The sequence below is a fragment of the Empidonax traillii genome, unplaced genomic scaffold (genome assembly GCF_003031625.1).
Source record: "Empidonax traillii isolate 1590-97213 ecotype Southwest subspecies unplaced genomic scaffold, ASM303162v1 scaffold93:size1158651, whole genome shotgun sequence".
Taxonomy (NCBI): domain Eukaryota; kingdom Metazoa; phylum Chordata; class Aves; order Passeriformes; family Tyrannidae; genus Empidonax; species Empidonax traillii.
Window position 1 is genome coordinate 366920 of NW_020955286.1, and position 25727 is coordinate 392646.

General features: G+C 38.9%; 1 protein-coding gene across 2 annotated transcripts; it reads left to right on the forward strand.

The window, feature by feature from the left end:
- The first annotated feature begins 1274 nt into the window (after positions 1 to 1274).
- On the forward strand, positions 1275 to 24220 carry VPS39 (VPS39, HOPS complex subunit). 2 transcript variants are annotated; one of them, XM_027881696.1, is made up of 26 exons: positions 1275 to 1449; positions 3141 to 3206; positions 4043 to 4069; positions 4529 to 4593; positions 5380 to 5422; positions 6431 to 6525; positions 7691 to 7789; positions 8463 to 8555; positions 10039 to 10222; positions 10639 to 10759; positions 11133 to 11253; positions 12052 to 12181; positions 13318 to 13460; positions 14320 to 14463; positions 15030 to 15171; positions 15445 to 15531; positions 17773 to 17846; positions 18446 to 18544; positions 18803 to 18920; positions 19390 to 19518; positions 19986 to 20088; positions 20863 to 20908; positions 21558 to 21707; positions 21875 to 22009; positions 22595 to 22686; positions 23786 to 24220. In XM_027881696.1, the coding sequence occupies exons 1-26, from the start codon at positions 1377 to 1379 to the stop codon at positions 23859 to 23861; spliced, it is 2655 nt and encodes an 884-aa protein (XP_027737497.1). In that variant the 5' UTR covers positions 1275 to 1376; the 3' UTR covers positions 23862 to 24220. The 2 variants fall into 2 exon arrangements, with proteins under 2 accessions (XP_027737497.1, XP_027737498.1); XM_027881697.1 differs by lacking the exon at positions 4043 to 4069.
- The last annotated feature ends 1507 nt before the right edge of the window (positions 24221 to 25727 follow it).

Below are 25727 nucleotides of genomic sequence, written 5' to 3' on the forward strand. Positions count from 1 at the left end.
ACTAGAATGATGTGGAGAAGCTGAATTTTCTTTAGGAAATTTGGCTGCTGACTTCAAATATCTTCAACAACCTGTTCCTAATAATGTTCTGCTTAAAGAAAAAAATAAATGTCTGTCAGGAGTTTTTTAAGAGTTCTTGTGCCTGATTAGTTCTGCATAGATTTGTTTGTGAGAAGTAGCTGTGATACTACTGTTCCAATTGTAGCATGTGCATACCATGCAGAAAACTGAAAACATAGTGAAGCAGATGATGTTTTTGACCAGCTTTTCATTAGGGTGACAAGATGTTCCTACTGAGAACTCCGAAGGAGGGACTGAGTAAGAGGTCACATAGCATGGTAAAGGAATTACAGAATCACCGGCTTGATAGGCAGTGAGTCAGGATCACAAGACCTGGAGTAGGGAAGAGTATGTTCGCGAAGAGACTGGCCATTATTCCTGAGCCAGAAAGAAGCTGGATGCAAGAACACCATGCTTGTTCTCCCCTTCCTGTGCTTTGATCTCCCAGCACAGAGCATACTCAGTCCCTGTTCTCTAAACCAGTGGCCTCTGTTGGTGAAAATGCTTGCAGAACTTAGTTTTTTGAGTTTGGTTTAGTTAGTTTCGTTTCTACGTCCGTGATGGTGAATGTTGCACCTCTCCATGATTGAACTAAATGCAACTGTGGCCTGTTCTGGAAGGGACACGGTGACAAAGATTTCCCCCTGGAGTCTGAACTTCACTGGCCAAGTTCATAGCTAAAGTAGAAATGGTGACCTCCAAAAATAGACATTTACTTGTAAGATATGCCTTGCTCTTCTCATCTGGTTGCCTTAGGTTATGCAGGCCCTTGTATACCATGTGACTTTCCTACCTGCTCTGGTTTGTGTAAGCCAAGGGAAACCAAACACCTCTTAGACTGAAGCTGTGGGCAGACGATGTTTGCTACAGCCAGTCCCTTTTTTTGGGGGGCTCTATGAAGCTGCACAAGGATCCTGCCAGGCTGAGAAGAGTCTTCTCGGCGACAGCATCCTGGCCGTGCCGATATGCGTTTCCCGTCGCGTCCGAGCCCCGGGGCGGGCCGCTCCTGTTTGTAGGGCTGCCGGCGCTGGGACAGCCCCTGGCATTCTGTCCCTGCCGGAACTCGCCGGGCTGTGCCGAGACCCCCGCGGGCCGGCGGAGGAACGAGCGGGGCGGGAGGAGCGCGGGCGGGGCCCTCGGCGGAAGCGGCGGCGGCGCGGGCGGTGCCGGAAGGGGCGGGGAACCATCGGGCGGCGCGGGCGCTTCCGCCGGGGTCTTACCGTAGGGGCTTTCCCCCGCCCCGCCCCGTCCCGCCCCGCCGGTGCTGCACTACCTGCGCCGGCGCTGTGGCAGCCGGGGCCGTGAGGGTCGCCGCCATGCACGACGCCTTCGAGCATGTGCCGATCCTGGAGAAGCTGCCGCTGCAAATCGACTGCCTGGCCGCCTGGGGTGAGCCGGAGGGGCCGCACCGCCGTGCGAGCCGCTCCGCTGTCCCGTCCCGTCCCGTCCCGGTCAGCCGTGCGGGGGGTGCCGCGCCCTGCCCTGCGGCGGCCCGGGGGAGGCAGCTCCGCCCGACCCCGGCTGGCTGCGCCCTGTGCGTGCTGGGCCCTGCCGCCCCCCGAGCTGGCGGGAGCGGGTCCCGTGTCCCGGCTCCCGGCCGTGCTCGCAGCGGGACGTGCCAGCGGCGCGGGCCCCGCTATCCCGCCCGCCCGGCTGAGCGGGAGGCTGCCAGCATTCCCAGGGCTGTAACCGGGGGCTGGCTTGTTTTTTGCTAAAAAAGCATCCCCTGTGTTTTGACTTAAATTTATCTTGGAATGGTGGTCTTAGATTTAGTATCTGTTTGCATGTGTTGATGGTATATCACTGTAGGTTATATTTTCTTGCATACTTGTTAGTCAAGGTTTTGGTCAGGTGACTGCACCAGCTGTCATAATGATAAGGCTTGATGAGGCTTATTGAAGCCTTAATCAGGTACCATCAGATGTACTACCATCACACAAAATCGATAATTAAAAGAACTCCAAACACGATGGATTTGTGACCCCCACTAATCTGTTTTAAGAACCAAATTATATCCTGAATTGTAGTGCTCCATTTGTGCATGGTTTGTTGATGCTGAAGTTATGTACTGGAGAGTACGTGAAGATAGTTAACTCCTGCATTGCAGCTTTTATCTCTTATTTCTTTTAAAGCATTTATTTTGCTGAAGTAGAGAAAAAGTTCAAATCTGCAGGCTTCTGGCAGTATATTTTTGTAAAAAGAGGTATAATTCTGGCTCTACAACTTTTGTACCAACTAGTGGAAGAAGGGTCTTGCAGGAAACAAGACTTTATTAAAATGCAAGTGTGTTTGGTAATGAGAGAGCACTAGATGTAGAAATATTAATGCGTGCTGCTTTCCTCTGTGATATTCAGCAAGGAAGAAATTCATTCACATTTAATCAAGCTATAAAGATTCTATGCCTTTTGTATGGTGTAGATGCTGTAAAGAGGAAGAGTTTGAAAGCCTGCCATAGAGTTTGTGTTTTAAAAGGTTCTCTTTTATAGGTCTCTTTTATAAATCTTAAATGGCTCTTGGTTGTCCAACCAATCCAAATGTCACCTAAGCCAAGCTGCCACTATCCTTCCAAACATAGCTCTTTCGGAGAGTTCTTACAAAAACCTGACTGTTGAAAAAAATCAACAGTCAAATCCAAGTAGACCTATTTGTTTTTACTTCTGACAGCACTTCCCACTATGCAGTACTGTTCCTCTCAGAGATAATAACATCTGAAGAATAGTTTATTGCCTCTTTTGACTGCACAGAAGATGCAATGGTGTGCTCATTTACCTTTGTATAAACAAGTGGAATGTGATGCTTAGGCTGTTTGTACAGTTCTACTGCTTGATCTTTGGCTATACTCTCCTGCCAATGAAAGCTACTTATGAGCCCTTCCACTGGAGAGGTGATAGGAGACAAGTAGTCTCTAGAGAATGTCCTCTTTGGCATTTGAAAAAGGTTCCCAAGTACTCCGGTAAATGTAACATAGCCCCTTACTAGGCACTGTGAAGAAAATTAACTACCCTGGCCAAACCCAGCACAGCTGGGAAGGGCAGTATTTGTTAAACTAATTAGGCTCTTTTTCTCCCCTGTCTTTGTAGAGGAATGGCTCCTTGTTGGAACCAAACAAGGGCATCTTCTGCTTTACAGGATCAAGAAAGACGTAGGTAAGTTTATTTTAAGAATGGCACAAAAAGTTGATAATGTTATTTTTATTTCCTGCACTTTAAGAGGCTGTAGTGATTTTAACACAAGTGTGTTTAATTGCTGATTTTTTCCTACATAAAGTTAAATGAATATTTATGTATGATCTTTGGTGAAAGTGTTCATACCATTTTTCAGACGTGCAAGAAAGACAGCAAGTAACGTGAGGCATTGTTTAAAACTATGTTTTAGGTCTGGTTTCTATCTGTTTGAATTTATAGTAAGCTACTGTAATTTTTATGAATAGAGTGTGCAAATATGTGCAAAAGCAGTGCCAGTTACGAGGGGTTTGACGTTGTCTTTTAATGGACTGGATTAGTGAAAGAGCATATATATTCAGTGGGTCCATGAGCATCATAGATGGGGGAGAGGGATCCCTCCTAACTAGTTCTGTCATGTATATATACTCTTCTCTTTGTCTCTTTGAGAGTCGTAAGTGTTCATAGTCTATTCTAGGGATGCTACAAATAGAACTGTTCTATTTTCAGTTTAGTTAAAATTGATTTTCACTGAAGAGATTTGTATTTCACATTATCAGCTATTATGTAGAAAATGATGTTACTGAACACAGTAATGTTGTGTAGCACCGGCCAGGAAAGTAAAAATAAAATGTGTATTTCCAAGTTCTCAGCTCTTGGAAGGGTGTTCATTTGTAGATACTTGGATTCTACAGACTGAATTCAGCTTGCTTTTTCTGAAACTTGTAGGCTGTCTATTCCAGTCAGAATGTGCTAGTTTTGAGTTGCTAGTGTCTTATCTCACATGGTAAATTTCTTCCCCTTTTTTGCATCAATGCCAGGAGAGGTTATGTCATCAGAAAGTGTCTGTAAGTCTTTCTCCCTCAACCTCCTTTTAAACCCTTGTGGTGCAGTATTTATTTCATGTCTATTTTGCAGTGATGTGCTCCCTAGCAATTTAAATTGCTGATATTTGATGGTTAAAGTGTGGTTTAAGACTTTATGGCTGTCTTTGTATCTCTGGGTTTCAAATTACTTAGAAATAAGTCTTGTAATCTGAAATTTTGGCAAGGCAAAAATGTAACTATTGATGAGGCCCTCGGATGGGTGCAAGAAGTGTAATTTACATTTTCACCTCACCTTCTGATGTAGAGGACCTTCTGATGCATTTAGCTATTAATAAAAGGTATCACAGATATGTTACAAGTGTTATTCTTTCAGTGTTGCATTTGCTTTCATAATTATTTGTTATCTACTTAGTGTCAGATGTATGCAATCATGAGTGAGGGCAATTTCAGTTTACATACTCTCTCAAATCTTTCTGATAGGTTGCAATAGGTTTGAAGTGACACTAGAGAAATCCAACAAGAACTTCTCAAAGAAGATTCAGCAGGTAGGAAATACCATCTTCTTGATGTGGGGACAGTTTTCTGCTGTTTTCAGCCAATAAATGAAATAATGTACATCTTCAATCTCTAAACTTAACAAAAAAATTTCCAAAAACTAGATTCTTCTAACAGTGAAACACACCCGTGTTTTTGCCCACTCTTCCCATAACAGAATAAGCTTGGTTTGATTGCTAAAGTAGCAAGCAAAGAATTGGAACTTGCAGGTTTATTTTGGGCTTTGGTTAGCAGTAAAATCTTCAGCTTCTCTGGCTGAGAATATTTGTAAATATGATGGTAATACACGAATAGACTGTAATATATTTTTTGATTCTCATATGAAATCCTATAGGAATATGAATGTAATTCCACCTACTGGAAATGTAGAACCAAAGTAACTGCCAGTCTTGCTGCCATTTCCTTTTTTTTTTTTTTTTTTTGGAGAACTTGTGCTCATTGATTATATTGATTCTTGGGAAAACACCTGAATGGTTATGCAGCCTGTTTCAGCCGTACTTTGCATATCCTTTAGAAGTGTTTTTGTACTAGTAACATGCCCGTTATTATAGCTCTTTTTACCAGCTTAGGTTGCAAGTGCTACATTCTAGCTTTCAAAAAGTGATAGTTAGTTGAAAGGGTTGCAGTAACTGAAGGAAGGTGGTGCATAGATAACTGTCTTGCTGTTTTCATTATTTTGAGATCATCCAAGATGCATTTTCTTAACTATCCGTAATCAACCCTTGTTCAGAAGTTTAGTTTATGAATGGAGTCACTAACACCATTCTCCCTTTCAGATTCATGTTGTTTCTCAATTTAAAATTTTGGTCAGTCTATTAGGTAAGTGAAGAAAAACGTTTTAATGTTTAATGAGCTCAATGCAGTTACTTATCTGAATGTGGCACTCTTTCCACACACTTGCGTAGCAGTCTCGTTGTTGAGAAGTCATTGTGTGGAATTTGAGCTTTTCATTTTGCAGAGGAAGCGTTAAGTGGCATGGATTGAGAAGCAGCTTTGCTTGTTGTAAGCCAGCTTGGAGAACAGAGCATTAATGCTGTTTTGTGATTAGAAATGAAGAAGTACGTTTGTGCACTGAAGTGTGTGTGTGTATGCATATAGATTGTATTGGCATTTGAGCATACACATGCACGTGTATGTGTGCACTGTACATTAGGGGCTAAAACTTCTGTCCAAACTTTTTTGATATAACAAACTTACTGTGGATGTGTTACACCAAATTCAGTTTAAATGTAGATGGTGATCTTTTACCATCCTGTGGAAGGTCTAAGTTTGCTTGGCTCTGGCTATCTTCCTTTAACCTTATGATCTTCCTGTGGGTTTTTTTTGCTTATGCTGCTGCTCCCTTCTTTATGATCTCCAAGTCCCGGCTCTTCCAACTCCAGCATGTGTAGATTTCTGCTGCTTGCGTCCTCGTGCGTATAAAAACCTGACCACAGTACCCTCCGTTTGCAGCTGTTCACTTTACACTAATTCCAGAAGCCAGTTCAAAATGCTCTTTGTTCATAGAATCTTCCATCTTGAACTTGCTCTGCTCTGGCCTGCTTGCTGACCCTTTCACTCCCACTCCTGCTTGATTAGCATTTGTTCTCAGTTCCTGCATGTAATTTACCAACGTTGGTGTTAGTCTTATTTTTTGAAATTTTTATATTTATATGGGGGTTAGCACTTCTCAGCTTTTGGGAAAACACATCTTTTCCTTTCTTGCAGCTCTTAGTTTAAGAAGTTCTTCTTTTTATATAAGCATAAAATGTGATAACTTATTTGAATTAGCAGTGACCTTTACATGTATTAAATATTGAGTAATAATTGGAATTTTGTTTAAAACAGAAAATAACATTTATGTTCATGACCTGTTGACATTTCAACAAATCACCACGGTTTCCAAGGCAAAAGGTGCATCTCTCTTCACTTGTGATCTCCAGGTAAGGGGAGGAGTACAGTGGCACAGGTGTCCTTACTATTCGTAATAAGGATAACTTTTTCATGTTTCTGTATAGATTAGGTTTGTTGATTTTGTGTTGTGTGCTAATTGCTTGGGTACTAGTGTTTTTAAAATTAGTACCTACTGCATTTGCTTAATTTTTAATGTAGTCACCTTAATTTTCTTCCTCTGCTTCATAAGGCATTTTCCTGTGCCTGTTGTGATTGCAACTGTTGATAAAAAGCTTAACTTTGACTGTCTTGTTTTTTTTAAAGGTCTTAAAAGCCATTCCCTTTCCTAGAATTACCAGTGTACTAGCTCATGGTGGTTCCCTTGCCTAAGCAACTTCATCACTGTTTTGTTACGTTTTTGTTTCTGTTTATTGGCCTGCGGAGTCCCAGGGCAGTTGTGGTAGATTCAAGCCATAAAATGGTTCCATAAGGTATAGCAGTCCTCTGTTCATGTGCTATGGTTTATTGGGTGACTCATTTTTATCCAAGTGAGTTTCTCATCTTACCATATAATTCAGAAGCCTTCATAACCAGAAGTGCTCTTCATCGTATTTTCTCTCTTTGCCCCATAGAAGCTCAAGTGTTATATAGTTTCTAGAAAGTACTTGGGGTTTTCTAGATGTGAAAAGTAATGTGTTTCAAAGCACCTTTACATCTGGTCATTGCAAAGGGGCTTGTTGTTTGCATGTACAGGCACTTAACTTTCCTAGTATTTTTTGTCAAGAAGCTTTTTCAATAGGTTAGAATATTAGAAGTTATTAATATTTAAATCTATTAGTATAACACATTCTTTGCATTGTTCCATTTCCTTACCTCTCCTATACTGCACAGAGTTCCAGATATTTATCCTAGTTTCAGGGCTGGACTGATAGCTCTGTATTTATTTTCTCTTTGTGTGTGGGTATGCCTTTGGTGCTCTTTTGGTTTTTTTGCATTTTCTTGGTGTCACAATCCCTGCCAAAGTTTGGTTTTAAGTATTCTGACACCACCTCCCCCCCTTCCCGTTTTTTAGGCAATGTCCTTCTGGCAAGTTTGAACAAAGCTGGTGTTCAGTTGACAGCTTTGCTTCGGGCTGAGGATTCTTTTGGCCTTGTATTATCTTACTTGCCTCCTGTTATGTGAGTGCCTATGAGTTAGGCCTGTCTGTTTTCCCAGCAATCAGATACAGGGGAAGAGGTGCTGAGAATGTGTGTGGCAGTGCGTAAGAAGCTACAGCTGTATTTTTGGAAGGACAGAGAGTTCCATGAACTACAGGTGAGCTGAGTTGTTTCTGTAATCTAATATGCCTCAACAGGGAGTGTAGTTGCTCTTTACTGCTTGCTATGCAGTCCCTGTTACCCAGAGACACTGCTGACTTATGGAGCATTGACTCTGGTTGGTTCTGCAGAGATATAACAATGAAGCAGAAAATAAAAGTGGTTTGAATCCCAGTTAATGTTGTTAATACAGTTAATAAATTAAATTAAGAGCTGTGTCCTGTATTTTCACCGTTCTGGTTGTAGTACACTTGTAAGTCAGTGGAGCATATTAGCATAGAGCATCTGTGAATGTATACCTAAATACAGCATTATGGAAGTGGGTGCAATTCTACTCCCAAGTTTTCCAGATATGTCATCAAGTCAGAAGATGATTACTGACAACCAGTGTAGAGAGCTGCAGTTGTGAATACTGGAACAAATAAAATAACTGATTGGAATGGGTAGAGACTTTTTCACCTACAGTGCCCTTCTAGAAAACTACCAGCTAACTCAGAGCACACCTCTCTATTGTGCATGAATCTAGCCTTTTAGTTGAATACTGCCATTCCTTGACCAGTAGATGTCAGGCATGTGTGGTGGGGAATATGGTGCCTGTTATGCTCTGCACTGCCAGATTTGACTTTTCTTTTATAATAGCCAGTTTAACCTATTTTCCCTGTTTTCCACAGGGGGACTTCAGTGTGCCTGACGTACCCAAGTCTATGGCCTGGTGTGAAAACTCCATCTGTGTAGGCTTCAAGAGGGACTATTACCTGATCCGGGTAAGAATGGGGTGTGTTATAGTGTTTTTAGAAGATTTGGATAGCATTAAAGACTATGGAGGCTGCTTCTGTGCTCAGGGATTTAGCTAACAGATTTATGAAAAACAGCATCTGGTACTCCTGGTATGGGAAGGGCATCTAAGTCTGTACTTTTAAACTGATGTTGTCATGAAGTGATCTTTTGTTTGTTACTGTTGAAAGCAGTGTTTACAGCTCTTGCAGAAAAAAGGCATTAGGGAAGATATGTTTTGGATTGGCAGCAGTCTGTGTAAGCTCAGTTTGCATTTTATTAATGTATTAAGAAAGGAGATAGCTCAAAGAAGGAAAAAAGACCAAGAATATCTGACATACAGTGAAATGTAACTATGTTTTAGTTTTTGATTCTCTTGCTGAACTGTAATAGTTTCACTTTGATAGTCTCTAAACTTGCTGTCATTATATTACAGTTTCCAGTTAATGCTTCACTTACAACCATAGCTGATTCTCTCTTCTGCCTTTATAGTTGGTTTCTGCAGATATTATAGGAAAATAAGGTGAAGAGGAGGTGCACCACAAATGTGTTCTTACATGGTTGGCAACACTAATCTGTAGGCAACAGGAAAACCAGATGTGATCACTTGAAAGTGATGGTGCTCATAAAAGAAGGGATATCTTTCTGCAGTGCTCTCCTAGATGTTTATTCTTTCCATTCTACTTATATATGAGTAGTTGTGCAGCTGCTCAAGCAACCAGGGTGGAAACTACCTGTCCAAGTATCTACTTTGGGTTAGTTTTGATGCTTGACAGACCTATCCTTGAATGACTCTTTTTCACTAAATAGGCAGAAAAAATATGCATGCTTTTATGGTGTTAACTTTCTGCTAGCTAGCTGTTGATTTAGAAAATGCTTAAGCTATAAATGCAAGGGAAGCATCAAGAATGTGTAGCTGGAGTTGAAGGAGAAAGATACTCTGTTTTGGTGGTAGTGAGTTGTTTCATTGGCTCATGAAACAGCCAATTTTTTGGTATGGACGCAGTTCCCGGGACAGCATGTGGCCACAAAATGATAGGCTAGGGCAGGGGAAAGACTAGACAGTTTGCTTGGCTTTTAGTTTGTTTTTTTTTATGTGGCAGCACTCACTCATGCCATAACAAAACAGTGTTAAAAGTTTTGGCCTGGATTAAGTATTTGGACACTGCAGCTGATGTTGCTACTGTGCTATGCATTTTATAAACCTGTATGAGCGATGTGCTCAGCTACTGTTATAGTAACACTGTTAACAGGAATACATCATCTCAGATATTAATTCTTTATTCCACAATGATGTATAAGCAAGATAAGATATGCAGAAAATGTTATTGCTTCTCTTTAAAACTGCACTGGTCCTGTTAGTGATTAGTATGGACTGTAAATCCCTCCAGGGGTTTTTGGCTTTAGTCTCATGCAGCTGTGAAATGAAGGTTATTTTAAAAACCAGATTTTTTATCTTCTTTATTATCCTAGGTGGATGGAAAAGGATCCATCAAAGAACTGTTTCCCACAGGGAAGCAGCTGGAACCATTGGTAGCTCCTGTAGCAGATGGAAAAGTTGCCGTTGGCCAAGATGATCTAACAGTTGTGCTTAACGAAGAAGGGGTCTGTACTCAGAAATGTGCCTTGAATTGGACAGATATTCCTATAGCCATGGGTGAGAAGTAGCAGAAGTTTGTTTTTTTTTTTTTTAAATTTACTTCTGTACTCTTCTGTATGTGATAAAACCATTATATTTCCAGTATTTTGAAACTAGCTGGATTTGGAGTGTGACAGTTTCTACAGTATTTTAAGTTGTACTGTTGGAAAGATTTCATATGTTTATATTTGGTTCTTAGTGTTCTCTGCTTGTAGTTTATATGCCTTTCTCATCATAAAATAGGCATATTGCTTATCTTGTATAAAGGGACAAGGTCTGAAATGGAAGGTAGTGTGTTAAAGAACTGTAGTTCTTCTGGGAAAAGAAGAGCACATTTCAAGGGGAAAAAAATTGGAAAGAAGCCTTTAAGGTCTGGTTTATTTCAAGGAATACTTGAGAGTGATCAACTTAAATTTTTCTTGTTTCATTAACAGAACACCAGCCTCCCTACATCATTGCTGTTCTGCCAAGGTATGTGGAGATCCGCACTTTTGAGCCCCGGCTGCTTGTACAGAGCATTGAGCTGCAGAGACCACGCTTCATCACCTCTGGAGGGTATTGAACAGAACTGATTATTACTGTTGTCAGGCTCTCTGGGTGTATGGTACCACTCTGAAAAACTGGGAGAAGAGCAGCTTTTTTTAAGTCTCTCAGCTTAAGAAATAGCATGAAAGCAGTCTGTTGGGTTTTTTATGTAGAGATTGGTGGAGGCCATATCTTGAGGAGGAAATTGTAGAGTTGAGTGTCTTTAGAATTTGTGATCACTGGACATATATTCTTCTCCTTTCTGCTTTGCAATAATGCTCAAGTTGGTCTTTTATCAGGTTGATCCATATGTGTATTAACCAGGATTGTATTTTTTGGATAGGGTATTGCTTCTTTCTCAGCACTGGAACTTAGTAACTGACTACTTTTGTCTTGTTTACAGAACAAATATTATATATGTAGCAAGTAATCACTTTGTTTGGCGGCTCATTCCGGTGTCCATTGCAACACAGATCCAACAGCTTCTGCAGGACAAACAGTTTGAGTTGGCTTTGCAGTTGGCAGTAAGTACTCAAAAACTGAGTTTGCAGCGGATGTAGTTGTGCAAAAGTAAACAAAAGGATGTTTGCCATCTGCTTGACTGTAGCAAGTCCACTAATCAGTCAGAGTGTAGCCTTCCAACTGTCCACTTTGCACAAACTCATAAACTTCAACCTTTTTGACTTAAGCTGTAGTTTTGGACTGCCGTTATTCCGTATTGATCTGCTGTGATTTAGATTTTGAGATATCATCTTGTGTGTAAAAGCTTACCTCTTAGCTGTTTAATTGGTTACCTTCATTTAGATTTTGAAGTCAGACTTAAAAGTCTGCAGGCTGCTTGCAGACAATGTTGTTTGGAAGGTTTGTGTGTTCTGTGACATGGCTTTTGGGGTTTTTTTAGTGCTACTCCTGAAACGATATTTTATAGATATGCAGTATGTTTAATTCTACTGCTCTTACTGTTTTAGGATTTTTTGGTTTCTGGAAACTTCCCTGGAATTACATTAAAATGAATTAATTGCATTTTGAATTGCTGATTTGAAAAAAAATTTTGAAGAGGCAAATGAGTGAAGAGACAGTTGCTGTGACAGAGCAGTTATATAGATAATAAAAGGTAGCTTTCAAACCTTCCAGGTTGTCTCAGTGACACAGTAAGCATAGCACCTGACAGGCACCATCAGAGATGTTCACTTTGGAAGATTATCTTGTTTCTTCCTAATCTGTCCAATGTATAATGCTCCCATTATTTCTTATATATTCTTACATATTCTCATATATGAGACCCAAGAGTTTTTAATTTTTGTTGATTTGTATGTTTGTAGGAAATGAAAGATGATTCAGATAGTGAGAAGCGACAACAAATTCACCACATAAAGAACCTCTTTGCCTTCAACCTTTTCTGCCAGAAGCGCTTTGATGAATCTATGCAAGTTTTTGCCAAACTTGGTACAGGTAAATGCTTAGGTCAGCTTTGAGGTACCTAGCCTAGAAGGAATGAAATGAAACTCATGGGTGGTTGTGTGGGGCTTTTTGTTTTAATGTTTTGTTTAATTTAAAATGGAGGTGTCTTATGCAGACCAGTCCCCTGTGAACGGCAAATAACCTGGACAGCTGTTTAGTTGTTTTTTGGTGAAACTGGCAATAGTACTTAATCAACTACACCTAGTAAGTTAAGTTAAATCAAGAGTTTGCCCTTTGTGCAGAATATATTTGTATTCTAGGCTATTTTGCAGTATGCATGGCATGTGCACAGACCCTTGAAGCTGAGTGTTTCAGCAGCTGCTAAAAGCCTGCTTGTGACTTGGAATGAAAAATAAGGAACTTCTGTAGATTTGCAAAGTCATTTTACTCAGACAAAAGGACTCTTAGCCCTTCGTTTAACCAAGCTGCTGAAACCAGGAGACTTTTTTGTACTTTAAGAAGTCAAAATATGCTCTGATGCTACTCCTCTGATTTGTACTAGGGCTATTGGAAGAACACTTAAGACCGAACTGTTCCATAGAATAGTGCTTAAGACTGAGATTATTGATGACAGGGCATCTCCTGTGCATTTAAACCTAGAACTTGTTTTGATGACACATCATATTTGCTTTGGAAAACTACAGTAAAAGAAAAGGAAGGAGAACTCAAAATACTTTGAACTTTAAATTAGAGGATAGTAATTTGGAATTTGCTTAAACTATGGGAACATGGGTGTTAGTTAGAGATGGTGCTATTCAGTTCTTGTTTCAAAAGCACAATAAATCTTCTCTTAAAACAGTGCTTCTTCCTAGAAGTCCTAGCTTACTGTCAGAGTGATTATTGCTGGGATTCTGTAGGAAGAGCAACAAGATGATTGTTATAATGACTTGTCCTCCAGGTGTGCGAAGTGGACAGGTTGGAACTTCTTGTGCTTGAACTTTGAAACAGTTTTTCTCTTGCTGCTTTTGCCTTATTTTAGCTTCTCTTTTGTAACGAGTGAATTTGTTATCTAGAACCTCATGTATATACAAGTTGACTACAGACTGCTCTGTTGGAAAGCTAAGCTGACTCGAAGAGTTTACTAAAATATTATGAATGGTTACTAATACTAGTTATTTTTTGCTTAGATCCCACTCATGTGATGGGTCTGTATCCTGACCTCCTGCCCACAGATTACAGGAAACAGCTACAGTATCCCAACCCCCTGCCAGGGCTCTCTGGGGCAGAGCTGGAGAAGGCACATTTAGCTCTGATAGACTACCTAACTCAAGTGAGTGCTCCTCTACCTGTTTTTAGAGCAGGGTTATTCAGTTTTAGCATGCTTTGTTGGTTAACTTTGGTGTGTAGGAAGCAGTACACCTACTCCAGCTCTGTCATACTGGCCTTAGTGGGCTGTCTTCATGGTTGGAAACTATGGCAGCAGCTCCTGAGTAAGCAGGGGAAATGGAGCACATGAGATAGCCCACAGTTATGTGGGAAACATCTTATGTTACTGGACAAAATTAACTTGTGGATCGGATCTGAATATGAGTCCAGTGTTTTATTTCTGGTGTCCTTGTGAAGAAGACTTGAACACTTGATCTTTTGTTTTTGTTTGGTGACCACTGTGGAGGAAACTCTGTCCAGGAGACAGGTCAAGAGCACGCATTAAAATATGGATAAGGAGATAATGGGCACTGTAACTTTCTGCCCTCTTTATTTTGTCATAACTGGAACCTGAATTGTTTGCTTGCCATCCTTGCTAGACTAAAAAGAAGCTTGTGTCCAAAGGAAGATAGTTTTTGTGCCTAATAGTTCAAAACCTAAATTGTTTTCCAAGTGTTTTGAATGTTGCCCAACTTCTCTAAAATGTCTCTACTCAGGTTAACAGAATTTCCTTCAGGTTATTTTCTCAAGACTGGACATTTTGCAAAACTATAAATTTGCAAAACAAATGTATACACCTGAATGTAGTTGTAAAGTTCATCTGTTGAATAGTTAGTAACAAAAATTCTTTTGGAAACAATGTTATAAATCAAGTTATTATATTGGCTTAATTTAGTCCTTTTACTTGGTAGATTGTATTTGCTGAGGTGAGATGTAGAAATTTATGACATTTTCCAGATAAAATTTCATTTGATGTCCTGCAGAAAAGAAGTCAGCTAGTGAAGAAGCTAAATGATTCTGACCATCAGTCCAGTACTTCACCACTCATGGAAGGAACACCCACCATCAAATCGAAAAAGAAGCTGCTACAAATCATTGATACCACCCTGTTAAAGTGTTACCTGCATGTGAGTGTCTGTCTGACCTAGAGGCTTTTCCTTTGCCACCTGAGCTCTGCTGGAATTTCCGAAATATTTAAGAAGGAGGATAAGGAACTACTTCAGAAATTCTCACACAACTGTCTGTCTTTGGTCTAAAAATGATGTGTAAAACTTGGTTAGCTAGTTTGATCACTGTTCAGGAAGCAGTTTCATGGAGTAAGCAGATGTGTCTGTTTCTGGTTGCTATGTCTGTTGAAAGACCATGGGCATGCCTGTGTATTTTGAAGTTCTAACTTTGTTTTTGTTGCCTCGTGCTGCTGAATGCAGAAGAGTATGATCTTTGCTGTTATAATGCTTTTCAAAGCTGACCTCTGTTCTTGAAGGGGAGTAGCTCTGATTCAGTCTTATGTCCCAGAAATGATGGAAATTAACATGGGTCTTACTCTAAGATGTTAAACTTTCATTTCTTGTATTTCTTCTGCTATAAGGCTTCCTTGCCCCCCAGCCCCTGCTTCTAATTCGTGTTTTGTACTATGTGCTTTGAAGTTGAACTTCCAGTGAAATACATTTAAGTGCTCCCTTTTTGCTTGCAGACAAATGTAGCGCTGGTGGCACCATTGCTGCGTCTGGAGAACAATCACTGCCATATTGAGGAGAGTGAGCATGTACTAAAGAAGGCACACAAATATAGTGAGCTGATAATACTGTATGAGAAGAAAGGTCTGCACGAGAAAGGTAAGTATGTGGTTGGGAGAGGAGAAGGAATAGAAGCATGTATTCCTTGTATTGAGTTTTTACTTGTCTTCAGTGAGCAGGCAGTATTCAGAAGAGACTGTTTAATCATCATCTTGTGATCAGATTAGTCTTTGTTCCTGTTAGTTTGGTCTGTATGTTCAAAACCAACCTTTGTTTTGTCTTCAGTAGCAGAACAAGAAAAATGCACTTTTTTGTGGTTCAGGTTGGGACTATACTTGTGTTACAACGGAATGAATTTTTTTGTTCTGAAAGCACTACAGGTACTGGTGGATCAGTCAAAGAAAGCCAACTCACCTTTGAAGGGTCATGAGAGGACAGTGCAATATCTGCAGCATTTGGGTGAGTGTGAAGGAGAGCAGTATTTTTGTGAAGCTGTTACTCCTGTTTGGCTTAGTGGTTATTCTTCTGTTTGGCAACTTCCTAGAAACTATCAAGCTAAAGGAGGATATCCTTGTCGTCTGGTTTGGTTCCTTGCATAATGCAGACTTCAAGTATTAGCTCAGGAATGTTTTGTTGAAACTTGAATATCTTATTGGAAAACGTTCTTTGTTTCTGATTAAAATTTCCATTGGGAGAAAATGAGCCATAGTATTTTGAATTTTCTTCCAGTGATGATTTATCATCACTGACGAAAGGCAAGTTTTAACTTCTGGTTAGGCTTTCTAGCTGAAAGTCTTAACTTCCAGTTGCTGGTCTTTGTATTGTCTTTCATGAGATGAAAATCCTATATTAAGTTGTTGTCTCCTGTGTTAAGGTAGATCTAGATAATGACTTAACAATTGTAGTTGCTGTTCAAGCATCATGGTAGAAACTTGTCTGATTGGCTGCTTGTTGTGAACTCTTGAGTCTTTGTATTTGCTAATTGTTAGAATAGTTCCCTCCCATCCAATATTATTTCTAAAAGCAAAACTATTCAAAATTATCACACTGCTGGTTTGGTTGTGTGTAGTTTGTGTGGGAAATACCTTTGTTCATCTCTTAGTCTTATTCTGTTACCCAAGTTTGATATTTTTTTCTATAATTATTTCTTTTAAAAACTGCTGGCTTCAATTAGCAACATGTTTATTCAGTGATAATACATAATAATGATATTGAGACCTTTCCCATTTGTGCCATGTCTAACACTTCTTACTCATTGGTGTCATTTGGTAATGTCACTCATCTTAGAGAAATGTATGTTGTGTTCAACACAGCTTTACAAAAGAAACTTGTTATCTTACTTAAAAAGTAATTCTTGATAGAATCATCTCAATTGACTATTGTCAGCTGTTCATTTGTTTTACCTGACATGGCTGAAGGTTAAGACCTATGGTTACCCAAGTTGTCTGTAATACTTTTTTAAAATCTTGGCAGCTTGCTAAATTTTTTTAGACTTCTGAACTTATGTTTCGGGACCTGAAATTTTTTTTTTCTGTATTTTTCTTGGTCAGCTCTTTAAAACTGATAAAAAATGTTTGTTTACTTCACAGTAGTGAAATACAGTGGAAACAACCTAGAAAGTTGACTCTTCCTGAAGAATTGAATGTTTTATGCTGGTGTCACTTGCAGAATTTCCCCTTAAGTAAATAACAGAAATGTAACACCGTATGTGTAGTTGTTTTAACTGCACTGCCCATTCTCCCTTGATTAATTGATGAGTGTTATTTCTGGGAGTCCCTAAACTAAGATCATAAAAGCGTTTCAGACTATGCAGTTTCTCCAGATTTTTCCCTTTGCCCACCCTTTGGGTGAGGTTTCTGTAGTTATGGTCTTCTACTCTAAGCAATAATTGATTTTTTTTTTTGTTATTATTATTTTAATTGTATAGGATGTATTCCTAGTTTCTTTCACTTACATTTTGAGTGAAATAGGAACTCTGCTTCAGTTGACTCTTTTCTATAGATTTTTGGGCATTTAACGAAATACTCAGAAATAGTACTCAAGTAATTACAGAAAATTCCTCCAGGCTTGTAGCTGTGGTCTTTTAAGTCATCAAGTATGTATTACTGATGTGTATTTGGTACTTACCTTGTGTCGACAGAGTACACAGTCATGTTTTCCTAGAGTGTTTTATTAGTTTTGTGAACAGCATTGTCCGAACACAAGCATTCTTTCTAAAAGGGGAGGTCCTACATTCTCTGAAAAGCTGAGAAGCTATTAGATGTGATGTAGTTTCTATGCTAGTTACTTCAGTACTATGAGGCTTTACTATTTGTTTTGAAGTATGTGACCATTAGACTGACAAGCTCTAAAACAACTGAAGGAAGTTATGTAAGTGAAAAGTACAGTGATTTTTCTACTGTAATAACAGCAAGTTGTAAAGGGAGACTTGGAATGTGATTAAAACAACCAGTCTTAGTTTTGGGCTAAATTATGTTGGTGGCATTTAGTATTTGAGTTAATGTTTGTTTCTGTTTGAAATCATGTCTGTGAAATAATGAAATGGTGGATTTAACCACAGTTTACTTGACTTGAGCAGGGAGAAAAATTTGATTCTTCATGTAAATTAAGCTTTGCTGGCTCTGAAGGTGTCTGCTTGTGTTGTGAGTAGATAGATGCTTAGGATTTTAACATTGAGCCCTACTGCTTTTTATATTCCAGGCACAGAAAACTTGCACTTGGTATTTTCCTACTCAGTCTGGGTGCTAAGAGATTTTCCTGAAGATGGTCTGAAGGTAAGTGTGGTTGAAACAGGCACCTTGTCGTTGAGATTCTTAATGCAGTATATGGAATTGGGATAACTTAATGTAAGAAGCTGTGTATTAATGCTAAATCAAATTAAAGATATAATTTGTGTTTTCTGTGTTCAGTACTGTGGTAATGTTAGCAGTAGGTAGAGCAGGACAGTCTTTTGACTTTTTCTTACTCTTGTCCATTCTTGGAATAGTTTACAACATTTAATGTTATTGATGTCACACTTTTTGCACTAGAGCCTGATAGAGTATTTAAATGGCAAATTGTTGATTTGCCATACTTATTTTCTTTTTTCTCTTTGATATAAAATTGACTTCCTGTATTTGGAAGATGTTGGACTCTGTAAGAGAAGAGTGTTCACAAAGGCAGAAGTGGGGATGTTTGTTAGTCTCTTCAGATGTGAAATAACTTCTCAATGCCTGAATAAGCTGTTCAGATTTTTTTTTTTTTTTACTTCTTGTGCTTACTCTTGTAAGACCCATGTGATGATATGCTGGGCTTCAGGGCCTCAGAGAAAATACACTGTGGCACTTAAAAAAAAATAACCACACCTTTCTGTGAATAAAATTTTGTTTAACAGATATTTACAGAAGACCTCCCTGAAGTGGAAGCTCTGCCACGGGACAAAGTGCTCAGTTTCTTGATAGAAAATTTTAAAAGCTTGACTATTCCTTATCTGGTAAGAAGTCAATCCCTACTGGTGCATTACATTCAGTACAAGATGTTACATGTAAGATTTCAGTTCTCCAGGAGTCAGAGTCTGATGCTGTCTCAGAGAATGCTAGCCTTGCCATAAGTTGTGCAAAAATCCCATAATTAAAATTTATGAAATCCTGAAGTCAGGATTGGTAAAGGCAAGCATGGAAGTGTTGCTTGCTTATAATAAGTTACTTTCCAGACTAAGTGTCTATAACTGAACCTTAACATGTATTCACAGGAACACATCATTCATGTTTGGGAAGAAACTGGTGCAGACTTTCACAACTGTCTGATCCAGCTGTACTGTGAGAAAGTGCAGGGATTAATGAAAGAATATCTCAACTCGTTCCCTGCAGGTATGTTTAGCCTTTTCCGGTGAGAAGACCAGGGGTATGGGACAGCACAGGGGAACCTTCATATAGCATATTTTTGTAAGCCTTTCCTGTTAAACCCTAAGTGAGGAAGGAATTGGAACAACAAAAGTTGCGGGTTTTTAGGGCAGGATAGTTTATTGTCTCCCAAGAGATTTTAAGGGATCAAGCAGCACTTTGTTCATAATTAAGTAGAATGGCAACTACTGCTTCCTGAATCCTGCACATTAAGGGTAGGAAGGGTTTTGAGTAACTGAGTATTGTTTTATCCAGCCTCTCGATGTGTTTTAAGGAGCTGAAATAATTTGGCAGGTATACTAGAGTCCTAATCCATGTAACAGTACTATCAGCATTTAGTTCCTCTTGATGATGATTTGTTTGTTCATCATCTTTTGTGTACTCATGCAGTAAAATAGTTTTAAAAATTTAGCTTATGTTGCTTTCTTCCATATAGATAGAACTCCAGTGCCTGCTGGGGAGGAAGGAGGAGACTTGGGCGAGTACCGTAAAAAGCTTCTGCTTTTTCTGGAGAAGTCAAGCTGGTATGAACCTGGTCGGCTAATTAGTGACTTCCCCTTTGATGGTGAGTTCAGTTTTCATAGGTTAATTAAACCCTAGCTTATTGCATTGTACAACAAAACCTCCTCACTTATTGTAGAATCATGGTAACTAGAAACAGACAAGATGACTGCATCTGTAGTTGTAGGCCACTGATGTGTTTTTGCTGGCTCAGTTGGGTTTGCCAGTCTCTGCAGGATTCCTGTTACTGTTGACCTAAGACCTTGTGGCATCTCTCATCACTTAAATATTTAGCCTAACTTTTTGATGAACCTGAATATTTCAACAGATCTGAAGGTTGTTGTTTCTTAAGGTTACTTAAGAATTCATAAAAGGTTTCTGAGACGTGTGAAGTGTAGATTAGTCTCAGTGTAACTTAAACTGTAGTCTGAGCACAGATTAATAATTCCAACTGTTAGTCTGGTCAGTAATTGAGCTTTTTTTGTCATTTCTCTGTGTAGCTATTGACTTAATCCTTCATGCTATCACTAGGTCTCCTAGAAGAACGTGCTCTGCTCTTGGGTCGTATGGGGAAGCACGAGCAAGCTCTTTTTATTTATGTTCATATTTTGAAGGACACCAGCATGGCTGAAAAGTAAGGATTTCTTTATTTTTTTGCGAGTCTTAGTTTGCTCATTTCCCTGTGGATGTGTAGTGAAATGTTGCTGTATGTGGAACATTAACACTCCTAAGTCGTCAGGATCTTCTGGGTTTCTGTGTTTTTTTGACTTTTAGGTTTTTCCAACTATGTGTTCATTACAGGTGTTCATTCTGTCCCCTTGAGATTTACCTTTTCATGCTCTTCTGCCGTTGCACTTTAGCGCAGTATGACTCTCATCAATGAGTTTCTTGTTTCCATCTTTCTTTTTGGAGAGACGTTCATTAGCCCTCATGCCAAGTTAGGCTCCTTCAGTTAAGCAGAATCCTCTTAGTAAAGATACAGTATTTTTCTAGATATTTTGTGCCAGGGAACCTCCTGAGTGAATCAGAAGTACTCAGGTACTCAGTGCTGATAGGTATATGTGAGCACTGGGGCCTGTTCAATGTAGCTTCTTTTCAAGCTAGTGTTGGTTGGAGATATCTCTTTTCCCCCTTTTTCTTACACAGCCAAATTAAATTTGGCTTCTGCATTAAAGTTTTTTAAGTAGATTGGTAGTGGGAGATTTGCACAAACCCTCCCTTCTCTCAGCACTGTAATGCAAAATAAATGGTGTAATTTTCTCCTGCAGTTTAATTGATCCAAATTGGATGTATGGTCACTTAACTGGATGACTTCAGTAGTCAAAGCATTTAAATGTTAATTTCTGTGAACTGATTCTATGAGTTGTAAAATTGTTTTTGTATTTTATTTGATTCTTCTCTGTTCTAGCTACTGCCATAAACATTACGACAGAAATAAAGATGGCAACAAAGATGTAAGTAGCTTCATCTTTGTAGTCTTTCTGTTCAGTAAGGATGTAGCAGGCTATTCATACCTTTCTTCAGGACTTGAAAGTTTTGGTTTTGTACTCCCAACTTTTTCGAGGTTTGTGTAGGGAGCCTATGTATAAGCTCTTGGAATTTAGAAATTACTAGATGACTGATTGGTTGGGTTTTTTTTCTTTGTGTGGTTTTTGTTTGTTTGTGGTTTTGTTTGTTTGTTTTGGGGGGTTGTGTTTGGTTTTTTATTTGTTTTTCATTGAGAATGATACTGTATCACGGGAGTTACGATGGAATTCAGAAGACAAATTACTCTGTGTGTATTCCACATACATCTACAGAAAAGATAGGGGTAAAAGGCAATGAAGTGTTGGTTTCTAGACACTATAAGTGAATTCTGAAAGATAGATGAGGGAGACATTATTAACTACTTTTATAGAAAATCTTCAGAATGCAAGTCTTGAAAGGCCTTCAACATCATTGCTACTTTTCAGGTTGTATTGTTTTAAGGATAGAGCTGTTTAAAGGAGCGCTTCAGAATTTTGGATACCATTAGTACAACTTAGTACCATTGCTGGGTTCTACTAGCACTGTCAGTTCTGGATACATGCAGTATTTTCAGAACTTTCCTTTTGTGTGCAACAGGTCTATCTGTCGCTGCTCCGGATGTATCTCTCCCCGCCTAGTGTTCATTGCCTGGGACCAATCAAGATGGAAGTGCTGGAGCCTCAAGCCAATCTACAGGCTGCTCTGCAGGTTTTGGAACTACATCACAGCAAACTGGATACCACTAAGGTAAGACAGACCTGCAACTACTCAGTTTGTACTGTTGGTAGAAGATTATGGAAGATACTATAGTAGGCAAGTTGATGGACTGTGTCGAGCTAAATATGTCAATTTCTATTCTGTTTTGGTCTCTATTCCTTTTTAATTTTTCCTGACTTAAGTATATTTTGTTCCAGGCAATAAACCTACTCCCAGCAAATACACAGATTAATGAGATTCGCATCTTCTTAGAGAAAGTCCTTGAAGAAAATGCTCAGAAGAAAAGATTTAATCAAGTGCTCAAGAATCTTCTCCATGCAGAGTTTCTGAGGGTAAGCACCCACCACCTGTCATTTATTGGAACAGTGTTTTAAAACATGTTCAGTATTTAAATTAACTGTTCCTCATATGGGATGTGTGTCCTCTAGATGGTGCTGTAGTGCACTTGAAATGTGACCCAAGTAGGTTGAACATCCCGGCGGGAGATGCAGTGTACGTTCATTTTAGTTTGGATGAGGAGTCTGTTTTTCCAGTAAGTCTCTGGACTCACTGTGCTATGGTGTGCATTGCAGAACCATCTCAAACGGCTTGGACTGGATTTCTTTCAAATACAGTGAACCAGAGGAAGCAGTTCGGTAGTTGACCCAAACACTCCTTAGTGGTTAGAATGCCTTAGTCTTTGGACTAAGTTGAAAGTAAAATCCTGTAATTCATATAGTGTGTGTACTGGGTGTTCAGTACCATCTGCTCTGCTCTACAGACCTGCTGCTTTTGTGCTGTACTGCTTGGGAATGTGAATACAGCCATATGGATACTGAAAATGAAATGTTGTAACCATTTGCAATTTCACCAGATGAGAAAGCAGCTGTGGTGTGGCATAGCTCTTTAAACAAGTTGGGTTTTTTATCCTTCTTTAGGTCCAGGAGGAGCGGATCTTGCATCAGCAAGTGAAGTGTATTATTACAGAGGAGAAGGTGTGCACTGTTTGCAAAAAGAAGATAGGTAACAGGTGAGAGAGCTTGGTAATATATGAATCAAATATGAATCTGTTACACTTAAACTAAAGATGTTGGAAAATTTGGAATGTGTATATAGCCAGAGAGAACAGCAGTATGAGAGAGGTATTTGAAGAGTGTTTGAATTACAAATTACATTGCTCAACTGGGTGGTTGGGAATACCTCAAAGCTTCGCTCAGTGAATTTACTGCATGAGTTTAATCTGCTTTCAACAGAGTATAAAATCTCTTCAGAAACTCCCAAGAGCTCTCATTTCACAACTCTAAAAGGCTTAAAGTCATTCTGCTACTACCTGCTTCTTAACTAGAATTACGAAGGATGATATAAAGAATTTTAAGCTAAGATACATGTGTAGTTTTCTGTATCTCATAGCTTTGTAGTTATCTGACTGATTTACATTTTGTAGCCTAGTTATCATAGGATGTCTAAAAGTAAAACTAATTTACTTGATTACCTGGATGCCAATAACTTTTCTTCCACTATTCCTAGTAGGTAATTATGGCTTACTATAGAATGCAAATTTTACTTGCACTTTTTCATCTTTGAACTCGAGTGAAATGCCACATGAGTAACTTAGTTATTATTTCTCTTCTTGATGTGAGCTCTTCTGAGATATCAGTAGCATTAACAATGATAGGAAAGGTTGTTTTTCCAAAATATTTTAATAAACATAGGTCTAAATATTGCTGTACATATTAAGTTTTTTACTCTTGATGTGTAGCATGTAGCATCAGATTTTCAGTTTACACAGGCAGTATTGTTTTTGCTTTATAGAATTTTTCTAATGTTCTTAAGTTCAACAAGGTTTTGAAGGTCAAGCATGTTGCCCAGTCTTTAACTTGTTACCAAGTTGAAGTGAAGTGTGCCTATAGAAATGAAAACATATTAAAAAAAAAAAAGCCTGCTTACAAAATCCATGGAATTCTTTTGTCTGGTTTTCTCAAAAATATATTCAGGTTGTAATTTAAAAAAGAAAGAGTCACTTTCACGTAGGTGTCTCTTTCTGATTCTGTACAACTTGGATGTTCTTGTTTGAATATGGAAAACTGTCTGTATTGACAGCTGATTTTTGTGTTTTGTTCTCTTTACAGTGCGTTTGCTCGATACCCTAATGCAATAGTTGTGCATTATTTCTGCTCCAAAGAAGTCAACACACTCGACACCTGACCTTGTTGTGGTCAATAATTCCAGCACTCATATGAAATTCAAAACTGGTGACTTAAGAAGTTGATGTGTCTGAGATTTTTGAGGCTTGTTGCTAGGTTCTCTTACACTGGGTAGGAGTAATTTGTATATGTGGACTGACTGTACCTACCTGGCAATATTGATTTACTAAAAAATGACTTTAACCAAGTTGTTATAGTGCTGGCAACTACACTGAACCTCTCAGTACTCAGATGAAAAATAGAAATTTTTCTAGTGAGTTTTGTAATACACTCCAACCTTGCAAATGAACTGTTAGACAACTGTTGGACGTTCACCACAAATCAAGTTTTACAGTAAAATGTACTTTCTTAGGGTGAAAATGTTGTGGTTTGGCCTTGTATGTAAATATTTATTCAAAAAAATAAATTCCCTGAAAGTCTGTGCAGCTATATCAGCATTGCATGGAGGCTTCTGTGTCTCTAGGCATAGAAAGTATAATTTTACTTTCATCTCAGTGACAGAAATGTTGAAGTGCTGGCCAAAGGACTCTTTATTGATATTCAGTGTTATTGCCTGACCTTCAGATAAAGAGTTGTTTCACAGGAGGTAGTCAGACAAACAGTAAGCTTTTTTCTTTTTGCTTTAGTTTGAGAGCTTTAAATTGAATTAACTTGTGTGTTGTTTGCACTGAATATGTTCCCTCTTAGCTTAAGTGGAAGCTCAAATACTCTTCGAAGAAGTTCATATCTGCACTCATAGAAAAATGCAAAGAACACCCTCTAAAGCCATTTCTGGAAGGAGTGAACTCTCATTATTGCTTGAGCTTCTAGACTATGCTTGAGATTGGTGTATGTAAATTCTTTAGTCTCTGGTTCACTTTCCAGCATTGAAGTAAAATCCAGACTGTTTCAACATCTGTCTATTTCAAGTGCTCTAAAACTATCTTCTGCTCAGGCTGGTACTGTTCTTAAATTACTCTTGGGCCAGAAGTCTTAACACAAGAACTAGATTGCACCACACTCACTGTAGGCTGTAATATTTTTGTCTAACTTATCTTTTCAAAAACATAAAATAGCAGATTAGTAGAGGGGTATTAAAATGTTTGGTGCAGAAAGAATCTGAGGAGTGGTAATGAAAAGGCAGCAGTAGCAAATAACCCAACAGAGTAACTGTTTGACTCCTGACGTCTTGCTCTAGGAACACTTATAAATATGGTATCATTAAATACTATGGAGCATGGCATGTAACCACTGGATATCACATCTTAGTGAATGAGTTGACGAATAAATCCTGTCAGCCTAAGATGTAGTTGGATCTCAGTTAACATTATAAGTTGACTTAAAGCATTATGTGAATGTTTTTTGGGAACGGATCTGTAAGCTGACGAGTCCTAATTCATTTTCCTTTGCCAGTATTAGTAGTTTCCCTTGATAAATGTTGTTTGCTTTTACACATGTGTTTGTATTTATTGTTCATGTATTGTTTGTGCATTCTTACAGATTTCTTGGTCCAGTGTTTTGCTACTTCTGTACTTGGATGTCTTTCTACAGAGGCTGGGTAGAGGGAATCTGTGGTGTTAATGTTTTTAAACTTGTATTTCTTCTATTTGAAGAAGAGAGCCTAAAAATACTTATACTGGATTTGCACATTCTGTATAGATCTTTATATACTGGTTCAGGTACAGAGGGAAGGTGGTTTGGGAGAGCTGTGTTTACAGGTAATGGAGAATGAAAGAAGGGTATTCAAAAAGACCCTGTGTTCTTTGTATACAGATATAACAATACTACTCTGATTTTTACCATTAGTATGAACTTTATTTACCTTAATTTTCTGTTACTAGGAGAACTGTACTCACACATTCATTGTGCTCTTACTTACAAGTCTAAG